This window comes from Capra hircus, chromosome 17 (assembly GCF_001704415.2).
Source record: "Capra hircus breed San Clemente chromosome 17, ASM170441v1, whole genome shotgun sequence".
Taxonomy (NCBI): Eukaryota; Metazoa; Chordata; class Mammalia; order Artiodactyla; family Bovidae; genus Capra; species Capra hircus.
The window spans coordinates 70,703,741-70,718,938 of NC_030824.1; the positions used below are offsets into that span (position 1 = coordinate 70,703,741).

Below are 15,198 nucleotides of genomic sequence, written 5' to 3' on the forward strand. Positions count from 1 at the left end.
AATGTACTTCCCCACTCTCCTCACCCTGTCCCACCTAGAGCCCACGGGTAAATGCATCTGCAGGGCCCTACTGGGAATGGTATGTCATATGGAAAAGGTTAATAACCACTGTTAGACAGTTGGGTGGTTTATTAGCAGGCAATGTACAATATTGAATGATATTGTACATCAAGGTGATTTTGTTTGTAATTAAATATGTTTGTATCTGTGTGTATACATACACCTGTATTTTTACAATGTATGTTACTTTCCTATGAAAAGGGCAAAAACAAATATATAAAATATTCACTTGCTTTTTATCTGGAAGAAAATGCAGCACTTTTAAATTTTAATGTGACAATTCATGCCTGTAGCATGGTCAGATAGGTTTTGCAAGCAGTTTGTTAAAGTGTTGCAACTTGGTATAAAGAAGATTAGATTCAGGATTAGTCATTTCTGTTTATTTCCATTCACTTATACATTTACAGATTAACAAGAAAGAGTTGGAGTTACAGATAACATATGAATTGTTTTAAGACACAGCCTTCCATACCCAGAAAAACTTGTAAACTCTATGGACATCTGATCAATGTACCAAGGCAGAAAAAGGTCAATGATCTAACAGACATGTGTCTTTTACAAAACTTCACAAATCAACCCTTAGTAATCCTTTGTTAAATGAAATTCCTACCTTTGTTTAATGTCGTAAGACATAATCATGAAGATGTTTGCATTCTCTACTATTTTTGTGTTTCCTTATGGTCTTTGTTTTCTCAAGGAAAAGTAAACTCTATCTTTCGTTGTGATATAATTCAATATATCATCTCGTGAACTTGAAAATTTTAAAGAGTATTTTCTCCATGAAACATCATTTCCTTTGCTTATCCTATTGCTTTCAGAGCCTTGGTATAATTCTTTCTTCCTCCTTTCCAATCAATTTCCTAGAGGAAAAAAAAGTGGTCTTTACTTATACTTTATTCCTCAGTCCACCTGTACTAATAGGCTAGTTTTAAAGAGTATTTATAACACATTGGTCTGGATAAGAGGCAAATGATGCTATAGTCCCCTTTCATCACTGCAGCTTTGAAGAACCCAGAGGTATAGAGAAGGGGAAAATGTAGTTGAAACTAGAAACTGCACCATTTGGGCAGTTCTTAAGATTGACAGATTGTTGGACAGCAATTAAGCACCATATTCTCTATTCAAAACTTTCCCCTAAATCTTAGGAGCTAGAAACCTAAGAACTATGTTTCCCCAAATCCCTGCCAGCAAGACTTGAGTTATATTTCACAAATAAGAGATAACTCATATGAATTTCGAAAAGCAGAAGAGAAACAAATGGCATAATTGAGTCTGTGGGAGAGATGAGAAAGAGGGTGGCTTTAGGAGGAGGCAGTAACATTTTCACAGATACATCTGCGCTTTTTCCTGGGTATTGTCCACATTGCTGCTGCAGATGTGAGCTGCAGTTCCTGGCAATTTTGCACCTCTTTGCTTCCTCAATGCCAGAGGAAGCTTGTCCTAACCTTCATCTTTTCAGTTCCTCCAATCATTTTGCAAGATCTCAATTTCCTGTACTAAATGAAAAGCAATGCCAAAGAATGCTCAAACTACCACACAATTGCACTCATCTCACATGCTAGTAAAGTAATGCTCAAAATTCTCCAAGCCAGGCTTCAGCAATACGTGAACCGTGAACTCCCTGATGTTCAAGCTGCTTTTAGAAAAGGCAGAGGAACCAGAGATCAAATTGCCAACATCTGCTGGATCATGGAAAAAGCAACAGAGTTCCAGAAAAACATCTATTTCTGCTTTATTGACTATGTCAAAGCCTTTGACTGTGTGGATCACAATAAACTGTGGAAAATTCTGAAAGAGATGGGAATACCAGACCACCTAATCTGCTTCTTGAGAAATCTGTATGCAGGTCAAGAAGCAACAGTTAGAACTGGACATGGAACAACAGACTGGTTCCAAATAGGAAAAGGAGTACGTCAAGGCTGTATATTGTCACCCTGCTTATTTAACTTCTATGCAGAGTACATCATGAGAAACGCTGGACTGGAAGAAACACAGGCTGGAATCAAGATTGCGGGGAGAAATATCAAAAACCTCAGATATGCAGATAACACCACCCTTATGGCAGAAAGTGAAGAGGAACTAAAAATCCTCTTGATGAAAGTGAAAGAGGAAAGTGAAAAAGTTGGCTTAAAGCTCAACATTCAGAAAACAAAGATCATGGCATCTGATCCCATCACTTCATGGGAAATAGATGGGGAAACAGTGGAAACAGTATCCGACTTTATTTTTTGGGGCTCCAAAATCACTGCAGATGTTTCTTGCAGCCATGAAATTAAAAGACGCTTACTCCTTGGAAGAAAAGTTATGACCAACCTAGATAGTATATTCAAAAGCAGAGACATTACTTTGCCGACTAAGGGCCGTCTAGTCAAGGCTATGGTTTTTCCTGCAGTCATGTATGGATGTGAGAGTTGGACTGTGAAGAAGGCTGAGCACCAAAGAATTGATGCTTTTGAACTGTGGTGTTGGAGAAGACTCTTGAGAGTCCCTTGGACTGCAAGGAGAGCCAAACAGTCCATTCTGAAAGAGATCAACCCTGGGATTTCTTTGGAAGGAATGATGCTGAAGCTGAAACTCCAGTACTTTGGCCACCTCATGAGAAGAGCTGACTCATTGGAAAAGACTCTGATGGTGGGAGGGATTGGGGGCAGGAGGAGAAGGGGGTGACAAAGGATGAGATGGCTGGATGGCATCACGGACTCGATGTACGTGAGTCTGAGTAAACTCCGGGAGATGGTGATGGACAGGGAGGCCTGGCGTGCTGCATTCTCTTCTGCAAAGAGTCGGACACAACTGAGCGACTGAACTGAACTGTACTAAATGACTTTTTTTTTCTGGAAATACCTTAGCTATCTGAATCATGATTAATAGACTTCACTGGTTGCTACATGCTTCCATTGTATAAGGTTTTAGATAATTCTGAGTGAGCCACAAATGTAGTCTATTTATAGAGCTCTTTTCACCTCTACAAATATCTAACCTTAATGACCTTCCAAAAAACTAAAACCAATCTTGAACAAATATTCATCTTTATTGGTTTTAGCTATTTCTACATAGCTAAAACCTTACTTTTCTATAAGTGGCATGATAAACATGATTTTCCTATCGTGTAGCCTATCATTTACATCCTTATGCATGTATCTTCAAATCTGCTTTTGTATTTACTTATCAATTCAGTTTCCTTGGTGAATATTTACTGAGGACTAACTTGGTACCAGGAACTACAAATACCTGTGATATCATGAGGATTAAAATAGTGCTGGTCCCTTGCCTTCATATGCTCCATATGCAGCAAAGATTAGAAAAAGAATCTGCAAAGGGTAGGACATATTAGGTACTACTAGATCCTATATAGGTTTTCAAGTCATAGAAAGATTTTGGCACAAGAATGATGAGGGGAAAAGTGATTTGATAAAGTCTGAATTTTTGAAAAATCGCTTGTTTTATGGGTAAAAGTTGGATTGGATGGGAAAACAAAAAGATACATAAAGAAAAATTAAGAAGTTGCTACATTAAGCCGAATGAGAGATATAGGGGTCTGGGGAAATAATCACAGCCCAAACTACGGTGGGGAACATAGAGATGGAGAAAAGTGAATTGATTCAAGAAATGTCTAGGAATTAACACAAAAGGTGAGAACTTATGCGACATGTGTGATAAAGAGACAGAAGAGACAAGAGTGGCTCCGACGTGCTTACATTTTTGGGAACTAGGTGGATAGCAGTATCCTGACTATGACAGGCAATACAGGAAAACAAAGTGGAGGTGGGGTGAGGTGGAAATCAAAGCTAACAGGTTGTGACTTACACACGCTGGGTTTGCTCTACTGGTGAGACACCATGTGGGCATGTCCAGTGGGCTGACAGAGGTGCAGATTTGACAAGCAGATAAAAGCTCTGGTCTGAGAACAGACGCATACTCAGGCCTCCTCAGAATACGGACTCCAAGTGCAGCCGTAGGAGCGAGTCTGCTGACTCAGGCTCACGAACAGACTGCACGGAACAACAGACTGACTTCACAGGAGCAGCGTGATTCCCCTTTCCTTAGCTGTGTCAAAGGCTGCCTATCTCATGCTGGGCAGGGACTCTGACACCACACACGTTTCTCTAATTTCTCAAATGCTTTTTATTTCAACAGATAAAACCACTACATAAAGGACATTTCATTAATGAGTTAATTAGCTGGATCACATATATTAACTGGATTCTAATAATGTACTCTGACAACAGATGATACAGTAGCACGCACATTTTCTAGAGCGTAAGATTCTCCAGGAGGAAACAAAAAACCTCTAACCACAATCATCTATTAGCATTTTATGCAAAGTAACATCCTTTTAAAAGACAAAAAGCTTCTTCTTGGACAGTTATGTCAGGCCTAAGGAAAAAATGAATTCTTCAATTATATATTATAGATATAATTATTTGTCAACTAAGATCATGGCATCTGGTCCCATCACTTCATGGGAAGTAGATGGGGAAACAGTAGAAACAGTATCAGACTTTATTTTTTGGGGCTCCAAAATCACTGCAGATGGTGACTGCAGCCATGAAATTAAAAGATGCTTACTCCTTGGAAGGAAAGTTATGACCAACCTAGATAGCATATTCAAAAGCAGAGACATTACTTTGCCAACAAAGGTCCGTCTAGTCAAGTCTATAGTTTTCCCCGCATGTATGGATGTGAAAGTTGGACTGTGAAGAAAGCTGAGTGCTGAAGAATTGATGTGTTTGAACTGTGGTGTTGGAGAAGACTCTTGAGAGTCCCTTGGACTGGAAGGAGAGCCAACCAGTCCATTCTGAAGGAGATCGGCCCTGGGATTTCTTTGGAAGGAATGATGCTAAAGCTGAAACTCCAGTACTTTGGCCACCTCATGCGAAGAGTTGACTCATTGGAAAAGACTCTGATGCCGGGAAGGATTGGGGGCGGGAGGAGAAGGGGACGACAGAAGATGAGATGGCTGGATGGCATCACGGACTCGATGGACGTGAGTCTGAGTGAACTCCGGGAGATGGTGATAGACAGGGAGGCTTGGCGTGCTGTGATTCATGGGGTCACAAAGAGTCGGACACGACTGAGCCACTGAACTGAACTGAACTATTCAGTCTTACACTTAATTTAACTTCCACTGTTTTCATTCTTTTCCAATATTTCAAAAGCACAGTTCATTTCAAGACCAGTCATTTATTTCTAGCATGAAAATAATTGAGACATAGTATGAATTTTAAATGTATCCACAAAATATATCACTCCTGTTCACTAAGTTAATGTTTATAACTAAATGCAACAGTCATGCTGAATTTACTTAAAATTTAAGGAAGTAAATTCAGTCATACTTATAAACATATGTTTATGATGAAATTTCATTAATACCATCCAAAGTTCAGTTATTTTAACATCTCAATTATTTTTTACAAACATAATAGTGTTTTAACATCTTTGGTTGGATAATATCGAAATAAAAATTGCATTCACAAAATCATTAAAAGAAAAGAACTATAGCATCTATGTTCTACTGTTTATAGGTAAAATTGTATTATGTATATATTCCTAAGTTATCAAAAAATATAGCTAATTATTTCAAAAGAAGGATAATTTATGTTGAAATTGGTCCAAATTGAACATTTCCAAAGTGGAATGCATGTAATGTTTTTAGTTGTTCTTATCAGATAGGTTCATTTTGATGAAATTATTTTTTTTTATGAATCATGAATGGGTCCATGGAAGATGAATTTTTTAAAAAATAATAACACAGCAGTGAACACATTACACCTATGTAGCAATGCAAAACCTGCTTACAAATAAGCACAAAATTTTACAAAATGCCACAAAACTATTTCCTAACCTGATTTAATTCTCAGTGAAGACAAGCTCAGCTTCAATACAGAAATAATTTGTTCAAAGAGTTATAACAATTGGCAATGATTAAACATATTGCATTGCATCCTTATTTGTTATCCAGATAGTAACTATATAAAGCAGAGATAATTTGTAATGAGAAGTTAAATGAAAGTTTATATTTCTCTGAGAATTTCAGCCTTCAATTCTAAGTTGAAGAAAGTTTTAGTTAAAAGTGCATTTGGTTTAAAAAAAAAAACTGGCTAACTGAATGGTAAATATTTCCCATATCATTTATCAAAAACGCTAATCACACAGAAAATTTCAGTTTATTTCCTTGAAGTCATCCAAATAGTTGGTAACATTTACCTGCAGTGTTCTCTGATGGTTTTAGACCATAGAAAGAATAACAAAAAGCCAAAATACAACAGAGAAGAGGCTATGCCTTTCTAGGGAAACTGATGCTGGTAGACTTTCCATCAGATGAGGGGGGAACAGTGAATTATACATCATCCCCAACCTATTCGCTAATGTGATTTGAAAGTCAGCTGTTTTTTTTACCCACATCTTTTGGCACTGCTGCTAGCATCAATTCCTTGCTCGTGTTTCCTTCACTCTTGGAAACAGTCAAAACCATTTCTCTGCTTTTACTCATGATTCAACCTACCATAAGCAAACTGTTATGTTGCCTTGTCTTTGAATTTGAATGTTTTTATTAGACTCTGCCAGCCAGTTTTCCATGAATTATACTGCATATGCTTCCAATCAAACGCTTCCTTAAAATGGAAAATGAGGACGCACCTGTGTGCTCTCCTAAACCAGGTTTACAGCTCTGGTCAGAATTCACCCATGGATTTTCACATGTTGTTGCCTTAGACGTTGGTAGCCTCTGTGAAAGAATCATTGGGGCCATTATTCTTTGCGACTTGCAGGTGCTTTTTAGCCTTGAACGTCACAGATACCTCAGAGTGAATGGCGTCCAACCTCTGCTCACAGCGAAACGCTGAGAGGAAAGCCTTTCTATAGTTGCTGTTCATCCAGCCGTAGAGAAGGGGATTGGCAAAGGTGGAGCACATGGCAATGATGTGGAACACAGTGAAGATGAGTTTGTATTCCTTCAGGTCCAAGACGTGGCTGTCGATGTCAACAGCAAGTTGGAAAGCATGGAGGGGCAACCAGCTGACCGCAAACACCACCACCACACACACCAGCATTTTGGTGGTTTTTCGCCTCCGCTGATGGTAGTGGTCATGAGCAGCTCCAGGACTGACATGGTTCTTAAGTTTACTCCAGATACGAGTGTAGGAAAAAGAGATGATGCCCAGAGGCAAAACATACAGGATTAGTAAGGACGAAAGACTGTAGACAGTGCCATAGATGCCCTTCTCCTCTCCAGGCCACTTCTCAGTACAGGCCACAATCTCAAAGTCAGGAATAATCTCAATCAGTGAATACTCCCGGAAGATGGCCAGGGGGCTTGCTAGCAGGGCGCTGACACCCCAGGCCAAGCCAATAATCAAGAAACTGATTTGCTTGGAAATCTTGCTCTCGAGGTGGTAGACAATGCAACGATGCCGGTCCAGGGCAATCACTGTCAAGGTGATGGTGGACACTTGCACGGCCAGACCCTGGGCATATGGCACCAGGTGGCAGAGGGCAGGACCCATTTTCCACTCCCCCATCAAGGTGTAGGTGAGTGTAAATGGCAAGCACAGGGTATTCACCAGAAGATCCGCCACAGCCAGATTGGCAATGAAGAAGTTGGTCACCGTGCGCATGCTCTTGAATTTGATCACCACATGGATCACCAAGGAATTGCCAATCACCCCAAGCAAGATGATGGAACAGTAGGCCAATATAAGGACAACCTGCACCTCAATCAGCTTGGTGCTGTCTATAAGCTCTGGTTCAGAGTCAGGGGCCAGCTCCCCTGGAGGAGTGGTGTGTCCTGGACCGAACTGATCCACTTTCACTTCTTCCACTGTCTGGTTCTCATCAGCCTCTGCACCTAATGGCCCCATTTTCATCAGCTAGCACAAGAATCTACAATTTAAAAAATGAACAAGTATGAAACAAGGAAAGCATAAAGGTGCAAGGAATATCACAAATGGATTGGTTTCATTTTGGCTGGGGTTCAAAGTACCTGTCCTTTGATCCCTAAAGTACCTGGGTCCCACAGGAATGGCCTGCAGTGACTTTGTTTCCAGTTGGAGGCACATGGTCCCTGGCTTCAGTCACACCACTTTCTCCCCGTGTCCCTCTAGCTGGAGGTAGTGATGATTTTTTGCTCTTGCTTATCCCTGTGTGGCCTCAACATCCTCTGCTTGGCTTACATCACTTGTGTAACCAATTTTTGGCATTAAACTGCTTCTCTTTTGCATTCTTGAATAGGTTCTATTTTGCATGATATGCTGAGCTGTCCATGCGTGTATGCTTTCATTAATCCTCTCCGCCACTACGGGTGTTACATGCACAGGCGGATGGCACTGACATACAGAAGAGAATCACAACCCCACAGTATGGCATCCGAAGCTTTCTGTGAACTCAACCCTGTCTTCATCTCCCCTGACATTTTAGGATATATCTGATCCTTCTGTCGTACTGGACTATTCCTGATTCCAGCAACATGTTGGCCTTTTTATGCCTCTCTGCCCTCCCTGCTCAATTATCCCAAAAAACCTATGCTTACTTCCAAAGCTGCAAGGAGCATATGACACATCCTTCAGCCTCCATACCACAGCATTATCTTTCAGGACATATTTCCATTTCTGGGCTGTTTACAGCCACTGTTTAAACCTTAGCAAATATGAAGCTGAAGGAAAGCACAGTTTTACTGAACCAATGAGGTCAGTAAAATATAAAGTAACAATTTTGACCCTTTCCTCTACTGAAGATAATTCCCTACATAGGATCTTTGCTCTGATATGATCTCTCTGCTTATTTTCTTATATGTAAGAACCAAGTAACCACCTCTACAAGAAAGTTATTCCAAGATACAATTGCTAATAAGAATATTAAAAATTGGTACTCAGTATACACCATAAGGAAACTTTCTCTCTCCAAGGGCTTCACACACACACACACACACACACACACACCCCTAATAGTTGCTTATCACAAAGATTTTCATATACTCATGCACTTGCTTTACTGATATATTCTAGTTTTCTCAGCATGCATTTCAAACAGAATGTTCCAAAAAGCATACCCCCTTTTGCACTCGCCTCCATTCTTTACTGATTAGAGAAAGTGGAAACTATTCAAATCTTGGAGTATTTTATTTGATGGGCCCTTCTATTTTCCTTAGAGTAAGAAAGAGACTTTACAGGGCACAATTAGTCAATCCTGACAAGTCATTAATAGAACAAATGAGACTCCAGAAGGTCTGTGGTTTGCAGCAAATTGAGAGCAAGTCTGAGACAGAAGGTTATTAGAAGCATACTTGATTTATTAATTTATTTTGCTTTTACTTTTCAATCTCATTTTCTTTATTCCTTTCTTTAAAGCTTCTCTACACAAATGATTATTAATCTCCAAGGTATTGGCATATGGATTCTAATCGCTGTTCTCAAGCACATGACTGGTGCTCAGCCAGGGCTGAGTGGTACTCAGATAATGCACCATTTTATGATTGCACTTTGGGAAAAGTGGAAGAGGATAAGAGAGTACACAGAGGGAACTGCCAGAGTAAAAACGCACAAAGGCACAAAAATTAAAAGATGAGTAGAAATGAGGAAAAACTTTTTCCTTGAAGTAAGGTCAAAATGAGGCATTTACATTGTTCAAGACATCTGAGGATAGCTGTGAGTGATACAGTTATCCTGAATGAATGAATTTTGAGATTCTGCTATGGAACAATTTCTTTGTAGAGCACGAAAATGGCTTTAGGACTTTTCTCCCCCAGAGATTCAAAAACCTTCAAATTATTAAGTGGGAAACTAGTTTATGCTTTGACTCCATATTTAAATTTGTGTTTTGTTTTTTTTTTTTTTAAAAAAACAGTATTCTTATTGTCACAGATTGGCCTTAATAAAAACATTATTATCTTATCAGTCACAAAACCATCCAGGACTTTTTTTCTCAGGGAAAAATCACACATAATATGTCACGTGCCCTACACTTGTTAGTCCTGGAAAGAGGGGCTGTGGACATCCAAGAAAGCCTTATGTAAGACATGACTGTTTGCCTGATGAGCAGAAAGTTGAAAATGAATGAACCAAGTTCATGAAAAGTTGAACCAAGATGATTGAGAATGAATCTCCTCTATGTATTTGAGCCTCTGACCTTTAAACCAACCCTGTGCGTTTCATGTCATTTAGTTTACACGATGCGTCCCTATTACCAAAAGCCTTAAAGCTTTTCCTTTTGCCTCTTTTTTTTTTTTTTTTTTTTTTTTCCTGTCATCATATGATCCTACCAGTGGGTGATCCCTTCCTGTGGGGAACCAGTGAAGGCTTGCATAAATGTGTCCATTCTTGAACAGTTTAGGAGAATGCAATATGACCTTCCCACCTAAACAGATGTTTAATTTTTAGAGCGGCAGGAAGAGTAGCAACCTGCTGTTCTGGAAAGATAATTACCTTTCTTAAGAAGAGTGGGTAAGGAATATTCCTGGTATCACCCATAATGCCCACCTTCGGCCTAAATGTGGAAGAAAAGCCCCTACACTAACGAGGACCTTCCTCACCCCCCATCAAGGGACCCGAAAGCTTTTTTTCGGGATGCTCTCATTCCCAGATGAGTCAGAGTTAAAACTTACACGTACTGACCGTTTTTGTTGAGGGGTGGAAGCCAGACGTCTTGCCGCCGGTCAGTCTGATGATTGCCCGCCGACCCGGAGAGGGCACTGGACGATCCCCAAAGGCAGGCCCGGTTCCGCCCGCTCCGACGGTGCAGGGCAGCCGCGCGCCGGGGTGAGCGGGAGAGCTCCGCGCGCGCCGGGCGGTCGCAGCCGCAGGGAGGCTGGCGCAGCTCAGATCCGCCGCCCGCCTCCGCGGCCCAGCGCGCGGGCCTCGCACCGCTCGCACAGCGCGGCGCGAAGCGCGGGTGGGAGGCGAGGCGCAGGGGGCGGGAGCCGAACCCCTCCCTCGAAGAAACAGCAGCAGGGGCCAAAGCAGGGGGCAAGGGCTCCGCCGTGGAGAATGCTGGACGGGAATCTGTGCGGTGGGGCGGGGGACAGTCCCAGCGCCTCCTCCCGGAGGGGGAAACGCGCGCAGAGGGCCCCTGCCCGGACCCCCGGGGGTCCCCACCGCCGCCTGCGGCCTCCTCTCCTCTGACCACCACTGACCCCCGGCAGCCACTCCAAGTTTGCTATCCGAGCGCTCCCACCACTCCTACCTCCTTCCTCTTCTATCGACCCCTCCCCTGCTCTCGGTTCCCAGAGAGATGGCAGGGCGCGGCGAGACCCCCGGACTCCGGCCGGCTCCCCGCAGCCGCCGGGAAGCAGCCGGGACGAGGGCGAAGGCGGCGCAGCCAGGCCCAGCCGCGGGCGCGAGGACGCCTGGCGCTGCCTCGAGGCGGACCCGGGAGGCAGAAAGCCGGCGACCTGGCGGGGCTGGGAAAATCCCACCACTCCAACCCGGAGTCGCTCTCCCTTTTGCCAGGGGGAGCAGAGGTGGGGAGCTGGACCCGGTGCAGAACCGCGGAAAAGCACCTCACACTTGCGCGTGGAGGACCAACCCTCAGCCAGGGCTGGAGTGCAGGGCTTTGGTGTAACTCTGGGAGATTGCTGAGCTCCGCGCGAAGGCAAAGCGAGTTAAGATTCTAGTTGCCCAGAATCGGCAATTTCCTGAACAGGTGTCTGTTGACTGTTTACAAGTTAGGTAGTGCTCTTTCAGATTCAAAAGCCGGCCGCCCGGGTGGCCCGGTGCGCTTCTGCTCAGGGCAAAAGCTAGAATAGGAAGAGGAAAACGAGTCACGAAAAGTCCTAGATCTCTCGGGTTAGCCGACTTCTAAATCCTTCCCTCTCTGGTCATGACCTAAGGCACATGCGAGGGTGCGCGCAAGCCTCCAGAATCCTCCCACCGGTCTGCTCCTAGCGATGCCCTCTGCTAAACGGCTGCCCGCCAGACTGAGTTCAAGCCTCAGAGTAAAACAGGATTGTGGAGTCAGTCAACAAAGATGGTTCCTCCCAGAAACTCTTAATTCACAACCGTTCCTTCTCGCGGTTTTCAACCAATCTCTCTTCCCCTTGTTCATTTTTAGAGGTAGCAGCAGAGCATTTGGAACTAGCCTGAAACTTCTATGCATCAGTCTCTTCATATCTGAAATGAGAATGGTTATTCTGCTTCAGCTGAAATTTCTCTGAAGTATAAAATAGATTGCACTACTAAAAAATACTCTCAAAAATGTTAATTAAGTCCTCTTCTCAAGAGCACTGGGATTTCAAACTGTGAGGAATTGCACGCATCTTGGTAGTGTTGCATGTGTAAGACATTTATACTCAGTCTAATCTGAAATTAGTCTTCTGGCTAATGTAAATTATGCCTACAAAAGCATAATTTATTGATAAATTATCACAGAAATTATTGATAAAGCAAAGCAGCTTGGGCTTTTCAATTACTAAGAAACAAAAAACACACAGAACTGGAAATATCCAAATGTTCTACACAGTTCCACTTAAAAACATTTTTGTACATGTTTTACCTTGGATAAATATTCTTTGTTTGTAAATGTATTTTCTGCAATAGGTTCCATGCTTAATATATTTGCACCAGTGAAGAATGAACTGCATGCCAAGGAGCTGTAACTTTAGAAGAGTTAAGAGAGGCTTAAAACAACAATTAGGAAAGCAAATAGACAGGAAGACAGATGAATGTTGTCCTTGAAAGTAACTACTTTGGAGGACTCAACAGACTTCACTGACATAGATTGTGCAAAATAACTTTGCCTCTTTTTATAACTGTTTTTCCAAAGCATCTTAGCAAGTGTATAAAAATATTTGTCTCACCGTCTTATAGACACATATGTGTCTTAGAAGATTCACATAGTTCCACAGACATCTAGTCAGTGATCCTGATGAGACTACACAACATTTTTGATTCATGTTTTCCAATGAAGTTCAGAGTTGCATGAGAAACTGATCAATGAACCACTCTGATAATGCCAACAAACCCCATCAAGAAACTCATGGAAAGTAGTGAAAGAGGTGGCAAAATACAGATAATACAAATTCAGATACGACAGGATTGTTACGGCCTGATCTCTGTTGTGTCAAATCAGCTACTTCCTTGGGCAATTTCACATCTAACCAGAATATGTGCTGATAACTTTTCAAATAAGGAGCAGACTCAAATTCAGATGCCTGTGTCACTGGGGCCGATGACATCAATATACCAGCAGACTAGCCTGTGGTGGACAGGAGGGAATGCTGGGGGCTACCATATGTCAAGACACAGAGCACATGCCTCTTCTGAAGGAGGAGAGTGCTTCTCAGACTCCACTGAGCTGCCCTGAAAAAACCTAGATTCAGATCTGATTTTTTAAGAGAAGCAAAATCCATATTTTTATAAATCTTCTTGATTTTAATGAAGAAAATTAATTTTTAAAACATCACTCTCCCACCCAGATCTGTACAGACCAAAATAAATAGGGAGAGATAGATAAATGGATAATCTGCAGCCTGGCCACTGGGCTTCCAATGTTGGCTTCTGATATTTCTATGTGATGTTTGATAAACCTCCTAAAATATCTAAAACATGACTCTTGCAATTTTCGCTACCTTTAGACCATTCCCCAGTGCACATAAATATAAAACAAAGGCAGCCCAATATTCATTGCTAAGTAAGTAATTTTCTTTCCCACTTCTAGTTTAATAGATGTTCTCAGTGAGATTCTGAAGTAAAGGACGTGGTGGATAACTGAACAAGTAAGTATTTTAGATAGTTAGAATGAGGAATTTCCCAGAAGGTTTCATTTAAAAAAAATTAGATAGTGTCAGTATAGAAGATCACTTGTGATTTATCATATTTTTTAGATAAAGTAAATTATGATATGGATTTTCTTCAGTGTAAATTTATTTTGAGAGCAAAAAAGCTTCTTCTATGGTATAAGTAATTTCATTGTTATTTTGATTATAAAGTAATTTATAATGATTGTAAAAAGAACATGGAGCTCTTGAAATGTGACCAGTGCAAGTGAAACTGAATTTTAAGTTTTTTTTTTTAAAGCACCAAAAAAAGCAAATGTGTTTTGATTCCTGAGAAAAGTCAAAAAAGGTAAATTTCTTTTTTCATCTTAACGTCAGTATTTCCTGAGAGACAAATAAACTTCAAACCATACAATCCTACTTAAATCGCAGATAGAATAAAGCAGTGTAGCACAGCCAGAATGTGGAAGCTGATTCCAGAAGGACGAAGAAGTTCCATAAATCGGGACACTAGCCCAGGGAAAGGAGGAAGAGTACAGGACAGAAACAGAAAGAGCACCAAACCCATGCGGAAGAATTCTCTAAACCCAGTCAAGTGAAAAATGCTCAGTGAAACTTCTTAGTGTTTATTAAGTAATATACTTAACTTATCAGACTGAAAAAGCAAACCTTAATATCAAGTCCCTAGGTAGGAAATGTTAATAATGGAATTAGCTTAATTATAATAATTAACAGGTATAGTGCTTAGTATATTTGAAACTGACTCTGCCTTGCTTTATATAAATATTCAATAAATTTATTTATTTGTTCTTGGGTTTAATAAGTCCTTTATCAGGAATTCTTTTTAAAGTTTTAATAACAGTCTCCTATAGTAAAAATTATGGAGCCTAGCTATCCTAATGACCATTTGGTTATACTATTGATTCTCAGTTGGTTGTAGATATATTTCTGATAGGATCTGGAAAGGCACAGTGAGAGTTAAGTTCTTGTCTGAACAGATAACGAGGGATGTTGTTTCAAGTAGACATAGGAAAAGAGGCTAGTTTATGTAAATAGAGCCACAAGGGTAATAACTTTTAAATTAGTCTATCTTTTAACTCATCAGTCTAATCAATTTGTTCTGTAAAAAGATGATCTTCCTTCTACCTCATTACAAACTTAGTTCATTTGGAACAAAAGGGCCAATAAATGTGAGTGAGCAAGAAATGGTCCAAAGAGTGAATTTCACGAAGCTGACAATCTGGACTCTCTTACAGTCTTTAATGTGCAGTGTATTATGTAGGCAGGTGCCTCATTCAAGAAGAGCAGCTAGTCATTCAAAGTGAAATGCATGCTAAATCCTAAACTGGGCATAAGTATCATTTGCTATGATTTGTATTCTATGGATTCTGGGTTTTTATTTTTGTTTTGAATTATAATTACAGATTCAAAGT

The 15,198-nt window shown here is 41.0% G+C and overlaps 1 protein-coding gene across 1 annotated transcript; it reads right to left on the reverse strand.

Moving 5' to 3' along the window:
* NPY2R (neuropeptide Y receptor Y2) lies at positions 5,409–10,887 on the reverse strand. Its single transcript, XM_013970469.2, has 2 exons — positions 10,668–10,887; positions 5,409–7,941 (listed from the first exon to the last, which is right to left on the reverse strand). Exon 2 carries the CDS (start codon positions 7,923–7,925, stop codon positions 6,771–6,773), a length of 1,155 nt encoding a protein of 384 aa, XP_013825923.2. The 5' UTR covers positions 7,926–7,941; positions 10,668–10,887; the 3' UTR covers positions 5,409–6,770.

Bases quoted from the DNA above. Each gene is read 5' to 3' on its own strand.
- NPY2R (XM_013970469.2), bottom strand. From the start codon at position 7,925: ATGAAAATGGGGCCATTAGGTGCAGAGGCTGATGAGAACCAGACAGTG.